General features: G+C 38.4%; 1 protein-coding gene across 1 annotated transcript; it reads left to right on the top strand.

The window, feature by feature from the left end:
• Nucleotides 1-135: 135 nt before the first annotated feature.
• On the top strand, nt 136-8,754 carry LOC135476696 (dynein regulatory complex subunit 2-like). Its single transcript, XM_064756809.1, has 10 exons — nt 136-209; nt 826-974; nt 1,285-1,537; nt 2,236-2,459; nt 2,805-3,002; nt 3,616-3,693; nt 4,682-4,822; nt 5,470-5,622; nt 6,937-7,154; nt 8,252-8,754. The coding sequence occupies exons 2-10, from the start codon at nt 837-839 to the stop codon at nt 8,346-8,348; spliced, it is 1,500 nt and encodes a 499-aa protein (XP_064612879.1). The 5' UTR covers nt 136-209; nt 826-836; the 3' UTR covers nt 8,349-8,754.
• The last annotated feature ends 1,190 nt before the right edge of the window (nt 8,755-9,944 follow it).

The following is a 9,944-nucleotide window of genomic DNA, read 5'->3' as shown; positions in this document are numbered from 1 at the left end:
TATTATTAAATTGATCATAAATATATAACATTATGTACAATAATTTTTAACAAACACAAAAAGTACATAACCTCTTTTGCTTACAGATCCTGTCTTCCGGTTTGTTTCCCATAGCAACAAGCCCTCAGCAGCTCCGGCGAATGCTGTTCTCGTTTACGTTTCGTCGAGATTTTCATTAATTCAACAGCTTTCTTCTCGTAACCCATCAAGTAAGTATACACACTGGGCATTAACGAATGTATACGCACATATGAGTCATTTATTGTGAACGAAGTATCATTATTTACATGTAACGGCACCCGACATTGAGCGAAGAACAGGCCAACAACAATAACAAAATACATGTACTACAACAACACTATCGGACTTGGGCTATGTAACAGTTCTCCATGGTGGTACCACTGACCGACTTACTTTCTCTCTTTGCCCAACGCAAACTTTCTCTTCAGTTCAGGCACTGTTATTGTTAACTTTGTCAGCAGCTTATTGAAATATAGGCATATCTTGTTTAAATCTCTGCAGAATTGCTAATCATAATACTAGTGCGAGATTGCTCTGACGTCAGGTTTGCGCGTTTACCAAAATTTTGTTCGGCCAATGATGTCCTGAAACCAATATCAGGGCCTGCTCCATTTAAAACCCTGAAAATGCTTTTACAGTATAATGAAGTCACTTTACCTTCCACAAATAGTAAAATGTATAACATATATGTATTGATTTGAATGTCAGTTTGGCATTCTTTTAATGCTGGTAGTAGTTTTGTCAGTTTTCATAAATAACATAATATGTTGTAATGCTATTGTGTTTTCCGATGTTTTTGTCTAGCATAAATCAAAATGGCTCCCAAAAAGAAGAAGTCTGGCAAAATGTCCAAAATGTCAGAAGAAGATCGTCTTCTCTATGAAGAACAGAAGAGATTAGCTGAGGAGGAAATGAAGAAGAAAAAAGAAGATATGTTGTCACAGTTTTTAAAGGTAATGTGTAATGGCATGTGTTTTATAGGAAGCTTGGTGTATTGAAATCACGTGTGCTATGCTTTGGTTTGAACATGTTGAATCTAATTGTGTTGATGTATGTGTGAACATAAAGGAATGATATCACTAATTTTTTTATGCTGTTCATTGTAAAGTTTTTTTTTGTAAGGTTTGCGTTTTGTCAGTAATTGTGTATGACACCTTTAATAGGGTGTATATGTATGTATGTAAACCAAGCAAATAAATTTTGTTGGCATGCAGTAACACATGAAAATGTTGGTAAATAATGTAAACTCTTGGTGTTTTGCAGGACAAACTGTCGAAAGAAGAAAAGGCCACAAGATTTAACTTGAACAAACTGAACCATCAGTGGAGGAATATAATGCGAGAGGCCAAATCTAAGGAGCTGAAGAAGGATATAGAGATTCTGAGTCAGACGTTTGAACGGGTCGTGGACAGGAAGGACGCTGTCATTAAATCTCTGGCCAAAGACTTAATGGAGGCCGAGGAACAATACGCTATGGCTCTGAGGAGTCACATCCAAAACGTAGATAATATGATAGGTAAGTTTTGGTTCCAGTGGTATACCAGAAAAAAAAGGGTAGGTAACGGTAATTCAACAGCTGATGACAAGCTTGAAATTAAATGTACATGTGTCAGTTACAAGTGGCAAAGGTGTGGATTGCTGGAATTGGAAAATAGCTCATTTGCTAGCATATTTCATGACTTGTATGTTGTTTTAATAGTGTTGCAGTCGTATTGTCAGTCATGCAGGTAACTTATAAATCAGGATTTCTTATAAATCAGTTTGAACCAATATATACATAACTCTGAATACATGGTGGTATAGTGGTCTATATTTTGGTTTGAAATGTCATCTTCAGGTTAAAATGCCTTAGAATGCCTTAAATTATTACTTATGATGATAGCATAATTTTCACAGAAATACAGATTACCGTACCACCATGTGCCATAAATGACCTCAAATTTTGTCCACAAAAGTGCATTTTCAAAGGCAAATAAATGTCGCGAAATATTATTTTTGGTGGTGAAACTTTCCAGTAGAATATCATCCCATGTTCCAAGCAAGCCCCAAAACACCTTTCTAAGCTCAGTAGAACTCTCAGAGTGAGGAAAAATGAGCAAGTTAGTCATGGACGAAATTTATGGTCATTTAGGGTATGTCATGTTCAGAATTCTGTTTATATTGAATTGTGTGTCAGTCAGTCAGTTTGTCAATCTGTAAGTCAATGTTTTCCAGACTTACAGAGACAGAGGCTCCAAACACTGAAGAAGGAATATGAGGAGGAGCTTGAGATACTGAAGACAGAGTTTGACACTGAGAGGAGTATGGTGATAGAGCAGCACTCGGAGGAGATGAACAGCATCGCTGACATCCTCTTTGCCATGGAACACAATAACAGTGAAAGGGAAACGGATGCCAAGTCAGAGTTCCAGAGTATGAGGGATGAGATCAAAAACAAGGTACGCAGTTGAACACTACTGAAATCAACTCTCTAACGGACTCTCTAAAATTATGTTACCTGTACATACACATTCAGCCACTGGATCATATTGAACATGTGGGCATTGTGTACACATACTGTTTTCTATGGGTTGCTACCACAGGGGGCTAAATAATACTTTCGCATTACGCTCTGAAATTAGTTAGTTAAAAAATGCAGTTCTTACAAAAAATAGTTGATCCCAAGACACTTGAGCATATTTGTCTGCAAAATAAACAGGAATTATCCTTCTTCCCCAAGATGTGACATTATTCCAGTGTGTGTGATACATGCAGATGTAATTTTGAATCTCTACCTTGGCCAGAACTTGGAGGAGAAGCATGCTCTACGTGTAGCCCTGGAGAGTAAAGTAGATGACCTGTGGCAGCAGTTCAAACAGGCTCTACAGAACTACACAGAAACCACAGAGGAAAGGAAAATATCATTCGAGACTCTGAAGGTCAAGGACGAGAAGAGCGCCCGCGAAATTGAAATGCAGATGAGGAAACTCCAAAGAATCTCAGTAAGGATGGTCATTGGCAATGCCGACATTCTAGGCGCAAAATCCTGTACTGATATTACCTTTAGGAGAACAGTATATTCTGAAACTTGTTAGACGTTAAACTTGGTAGAAAGTTTTGTAGATATACATTAGCATAGATTTTCTTACTCAGTGTTTGTATGTTACATTGTATCCTTATTGTCTGCTGGCAACCAGCTGATGCCGGTGGGTTACCTCCAGGTTCTGCCCAGTTTCCTCCCACCATAGTGCTAATAACCATAATCCTTCTGATCTTTGGGACACCTGGTCTTTTCTTTTTAGCCTATATACAGGTGATTGTAGCAGGAATGTTTCTTGTTTTCTTGTTTTTTCACATTGTTAGTCCATCTAATGAACAAATGTAATTCTTTGCTTTCAACACTGTCCTAAAAATTAGAAGAAATATTCTTTACTAACTTGAAGGTGTAAAACACCAGTTAAATATATAAAAAAAAATCATGTCTTAACTTGCAAGTTTCATATCTAAGCATATTTTGAAAACGCAGTCATAATCCCCTGACTGGCACGATGACTTGCTCCACGAGGATGATAACAATTTTGTGTTTCTTTAAAAATTTTTTTTTCTTGTGTTCAGGATCAGATTTCACAACTGAAGAGCAAGATGAACTCAAATGCGAAGGAAAGCGAGGAGAGAAACAGAAAACTCAGAGATGTGAGTAACAGAAATAAAATGTTTGCCTTTAACAAAGGCTACCAAATGATAATCTTCATCACTTTTGGCTTGTTGGTCTCTCCAACTACAGATTGATGCTAGACAACAAGTATTGTAGGCAGTACTTGGCAGTTTTCATCATCATGGCATTTAAAGGCTTCATGGAAACAGCGTGTTCACAGGTAGTGTGGGGACAAAGAAGGCTAGATACAACTTGTTATTTGATAGGCTCAGGGTTCAAACTTCTTTTGCTCTTCTCAGAGTTAAAATGAACCTGATATGATATGTGCATTTGCACGACATGAATGTCATAGAAGGTGTGGAGTTATTTCCCTTGTATCAGTTGACATTGACTTGTACAGTATGATTAAGCCTGGATAATGGTTATAGAGATTGCAAAGAAAAAAAAAACACACACACAATTAATTTGAGTTTTCCTCCTTCATCTCTATGTGTATGAAATATGGAAGAGTTAGCTCGCAAGCTCCTAGTTTTTGTTTGCAATTTGGATTTACTATGGGAAAGTCGACCTGCAAATGGTCCTGGGTTTCCCCCGGGCCCTGCACGGTTTCCTCCCACCATAATGCTCGTGGACGTTGTATAAGTGAAATACTCTTGAGAGCGGGCCAATCAAATAAATAAATAAATAAATTTGGCTTTGCCTATACATGTAATACAGTTAACAACAAGTAGGTCACCTTAAAGAAACAAAAAATTGGAATCCAGTGTAACAATTTTGAAGGAAGTCTGATCTAACTGATGAAAATGTATGTGTATTAACTTTTGAACAGTACTGAAATGTTAGTAGTGAATGAGCCACAAACAAATTGTTTGATCGAACGTAATTATTTTAATTTGTTCTCGACATGTAGGAGTCTAATATATAGTTTAGAATGCTTGGAAATAGCTGTCATATAGTTTAATATTTAGTGCTTTGATTTTGTATTCAACCAACATTTGAAATAATTTTTTTTTTGGTTGTTGACAGGAAAGAGAGAAAATGTTAGCGTTGTTCCAAGATTTAAAATGTCAGATGAACAAATTGCGGGATGGTGAGAGAGAAAAGTTAACCAAATTAACCCTGGAGAGCAATGCTGCTGCCAAAGAAGTGAAAAGACATCAAGACAAGGTAAGCCTGGAGTAAAGAAATATCAGTGTACATATGAGACATGCTGAGACTGGGTAGGCACATCCTGTTCTTTATTGGTAAATCTGTTTGTAACAAGCGCATGGAATACCGATTTGTCGCTGGATATCATAAAAATGATTAGGTTGAGAAAAATGTTTAAATATTGAATTGCTTGTACAGATACATTTCACATACATTTTTGGTAGAACACCTTCTTCAGAAAACAGCTTGCTGGCTTCAGTTTAAAGACCTAGTGCTCATAGAAAGGATTTGGCTGTTATTTGAACTTAACTGACTTTGAACCCTTGAAGCAATTTTTTTTCAAGCAATTAAAGGACGCCCTCTAGTCATACATGTATAGTCTTGCGTCCTTGTTTGGTTTCCCTACGGTCATAGTTTTGGCCGCTTTCCTGAAACATTCTTTTGTTTTTGGTGCTCAGATTCAGTAAGATACTTATTTATTTGTTGTTTTAGACTGCACTCGAGGATGTTTAAATAAATATGCAACCGCAACCAGATAACGGGGCAGAATTTTTGTCAGACACAAATCAGATAAACAACAAATAGATAACACCATGAAGGCTCGCCTCATGTATGTTACCGTTATAGCTGTTCACTAATTTTTGTTGTAATCATCTTTGTTTCAGGGTAAACAGATCCTAAAGCTTGCTGAGATGTGCCGTAAGTTGGAGACGGAGGAGGAGAAGGTTCTGCCATTCTATGCATCCTCCCTCACGAAAGAGGAGCAGGAGGATGTGGAGGCGGCTGTCCTGGAAGCTCCCTCAGAGCCCATGTCACAGGTAGGTTCACAGTCTGATGTCATAGTCTGGGGGCATAGGATCCTGGGACCAAGACCACCATCTTAGACTTGTCAAAATTTCAGTCATTAAATTTGGTATGTTCGTTTCTCTTGTTTTAGCTGAAATTTGTTTTACGATAACTTACCCAGAATTTACACTGTGCAGTGTTTCGACCTTGATGTGAAGGAACATATATTTTAACATGATGTGAAATTTTGCCTTAAGTCTAAGATTGCTCTGTGATCCCAGGGCCAGATGTGTGTTCATCAACAGCTTCCTCGCCGTGAGATTTCTTCATGTGGACATGCATCCATGTATACCCTGAGCGACTGAATGAATGATTTTTGTTTAACACCACTTCTGTCTCAGCCGCAACCCTGTGTGATGTATGTGTAGCAGATGTGATATACATCATCCAGTCTGGAAAAGCATGATGTTATGTGTACGCTACACTGGTATCCTAACTTCACAGATATTCACTTTTGATGGTACACAATGTATCTGGGTTCATATTAAGCACATGGAGCCTTGTCTGTCTGTCTGTCTGTCTGTCTGTATGTCTGTCTGTAGACTTGATTTTGTCCATGCATCTGCTCCCAAACTACAGAGCCAGTTTTGATGAAACTTACCATACATTTTGCCCATCATCTGTGCCTGCTTATTATAAAGTGTATGTTTCCTACATTTTCTCCATTCAAACTGGATGTAGCAGTAGTGCAATCAGTGCGCACCAGGAATGGCCAATAAAGCAGTACCTATGAAGCCATATGAAGCAACATGACCTCCTGTTATTTCTTTTAAGGTTTTCTTAGTTTTCTTTCTTTTATTTTTGGAAATGTTGGGGGATGGACATAATGGAGAGGTGGGTGGGGGTGTTGTATTTAGGACACCAATCCTAGTGATATCTGAATTTATTTATTTGATTGGTGTTTTACGCCGCACTCAAGAATATTTCACTTTTACTACAGCGGCCAGCATTATGGTGGGATGTATCGGTATCTAACATTATATACATGTATGTGTAATGTATCTAACATTATATACATGTATGTGTAATGTATCTAACATTATATACATGTATGTGTAATGTATCTAACATTACGATGTGACGCTTCATTCAGAACAGGTTGCCATGGTATTTGAGAAGAGTTCAAAAATCCATATCAGTTTCCTACTACAGAAATTCCAGGTTCCTAACATCTGGACATGCTGTGGGGATTGGATAAGCCTGGGGAAAGTTGGGATTGTTTTCTACCCATACCATTAAGTTAGTGTTGCTCTATAATGAAATGTCACCCTTGTCTCTGCTCTCAGGTGATGCATGAGTATTCTTCCTTGGAAAACTTCTGGAAGCGTTACAACAAAGTGTTGCTGGACAAACTAGCTCTGGACAAGGAGAAGAACTCCATGTTACAGGAGAACCAGCAGCTGCGGATGTTACTGAAGCAGTACCTCGACGGCATCTCCGTCAACGAGGAGATCCTAAGCCAAGTCAATCCACTCTTCATCGTCAACAACAAGACAAACGTCAAGTAAGTCACTGTTTATACACCCAAGGTCTCATTTTCAAACACTTTATGAATAATGTTTCTTGTAAATGACATTTCTTAATTGTTTACAAAAAACTTCACGAGAAATACATGCAGAAGTTTTGTGAAAACAGCCCCCTGGGCTTGAGTGTGGAGATTGCTACCCCTGAGGACAAGCCTGATAAGGCTGTTTGTTCACGTCCAGGTGCGTTCCTCCATGGCCTAGTGGTTATGTCATGAGTGGATTGGATTCCTCTTCAGCTGTGCGTGTAAGGTCTGCCAACAACCTGTAGATGGTTGTGGATTTCTTGGAGGACTATTTCGTCCCACCATAATGTTGGCTGCCATTGCATAAATGAAATATTTTTGAGTATGGTGTAACACTACAATCAAGTAAATAAATCAAATCCTGCTTCCGCTCACTGGTTAACATTTAATTTTTCCATACATTGTCTGGTTTTCTCCGCCTTTTTTGATATTATAACCAGAGTGCATTTGGGAAATTATTGAGTACAAACATATCATGTTAATGTATTTCATTCAGTGAAAGATTACTTGTGTACGTTTGTGTATTTTAGTTTTGTGTCTACGGTCTGTAACATAGAGTTTTGTTGAAGTGATGGCTTGTGTACGGTCATGACAGTTGAAGGTGCATTTTTGTTTTTCACGTCTTGTTGCAAGTTGTAATTGTGTACATTTGGTTACATGTAGGTGAACATTTGGTTACATGTAGATGAACATTTGGTTACATGTAGATGAACATGTAGATGAACATTTGGTTACATGTAGATGAGCATTTGGTTACATGTAGATGTACATTTGGTTACATGTAGGTGAATATTTGGTTACATGTAGGTGAACATTTGGTTACATGTAGATGTACATTTGGTTACATGTAGATGAACATTTGGTTACGTGTAGATGAACATTTGGTTACGTGTAGATGAACATTTGGTTACGTGTAGATGAACATTTGGTTACGTGTAGGTGAACATTTGGTTACATGTAGGTGAGCATTTGGTTACGTGTAGATGAACATTTGGTTACATATAGGTGAACATTTGGCCTGTGATTATAAGCAAACACTTGTTTTATTTCAGCTTCAGTGTACCTGTGATGGACATGAGAGTAGCAAGACCAGGCCAGACTGTGATAGAAGCAGCTCACGTGGTCAAGCACATCGCACTTCCTCGATAGACCACATGTCCTGCCAACAGAGTATGCACCACAAAAACCCAACATCTTTACAATACATATTTGTACAGAAATATTTATGTAAATATCCAAAACATGGTTTAAAAACTTACCACTTGCTTATGAAGGAAAACAAACAGAACCAGTAAACAGATTCTGATGAAATATATCTGAAAGCCAGGAAAGGCAAGGATGTTCACTTTCTAGATTTGTTTCCCACTTTTTGCTTCCGTCCTGATTTGTATGCTGGAGTACCAGCTATCAGCAGGATAGCACAAATTAGTAAGTGCTTATTTAGGCAAACGGTTCAAATGTTTCATACGAACCCCATCTCATCGGTTTGTTATGGTCTGTTATATCCGTGTATTTATAATGTGTATATGTATATATATCATGAAAACAGAATTAAGATTGTGATATACATATGTATGGTACTTTACCTGATTACTAGAGTCTTTGTTTTTTTCCTGCACAGAAGAATTTTGTGTGTAGCCTATAGGCTTTATGTTCAAACATAGCGCTCAAGTCCTGACACATATTTTTTTTACCTTAGTCAAGAATTTTGGAGGTCAGGTTTATGGGTGGAGGAAACCGAAGTAATTCACCGCCCTTCGCCAAGTACCCGAAAAACCGGCCCCTAGACCTGAACTCGTAGCCGAAATCCAGCGAGAGCTGGATTCGAACAGGAAATGGTCAGGGGCCAGGAATATTCGCAGCAAGCTAAGGTTTTAACCATCTGAAACGTTAAGGCCCCTGACTGTGGATGTGAAAGAAAAAATATATGTCCATTGCCGAAAAAACATGTGAAGAAAGAACATAAGCAGGGGAAACTGAAACAGTGGGTTTGGATCAAAAAAAGATTTGAAGAACTTATTGTGTGGCGTTAATAGTCCAACAGTTGACATTTACAGTCCATAAGTCGATATATGGTTTATCCTGTAATGTCTCGAATTGTCTGCCCCCCCGTCAGGTCCCCAGGGTGAGAAGAATAGGACCTCAGCCCCCTAGGCAAGTTTGTCGTAGAAGGCGACTAACCTAGAGCCCCCCCCTCCCCCCTGTATGCTCGGTCAATATAATAGGCTCGCATCTTCTAGGTTGTGCGAGAGGCAACGGGGAAGTGACCTGTTGGCCGTGGGTCGCGACCCACTTATTCCGCCATCGATCTCATTATTACAGATCCATCACTTGGAAGGTGCATGGCGATCTTTGTGGTAGTGACCATTTTCCTATTACCCTAGAGCATTTCACTTTTAATTCTTTAGAACGTGTAGCTAGGTGGAAATTCGATGAAGCAGATTGGATCGCATTTGAAATGTCCTGCGAGGATGATATCATTCCAGATACTCTCAGTGCAGCAGATGATCCTGTGTTAAATTTAATGAGCTTCCAACATATTAAAATCAGAAGGAGAAAATTAAATTGCTCTTTTCTTCTAAAAATTTAGAAGATTATAATCGTTCTTTTAATATCGATGAAATTAAAATTTGCATTAGAAAAGACCCGCGATACTGCATGTGGTCCTGATAACGTATATTATAAGTTTCTGAACCATTTACCACCTGAGCCACTCGAGACTCTCTTGGACGTGCTTAAGAATAT

This window comes from Liolophura sinensis, chromosome 10, assembly GCF_032854445.1.
Source record: "Liolophura sinensis isolate JHLJ2023 chromosome 10, CUHK_Ljap_v2, whole genome shotgun sequence".
Classification (NCBI taxonomy): domain Eukaryota; kingdom Metazoa; phylum Mollusca; class Polyplacophora; order Chitonida; family Chitonidae; genus Liolophura; species Liolophura sinensis.
Note: the sequence above shows the minus strand (reverse complement) of the source record. Positions and strands in the feature narration are given on the sequence as shown.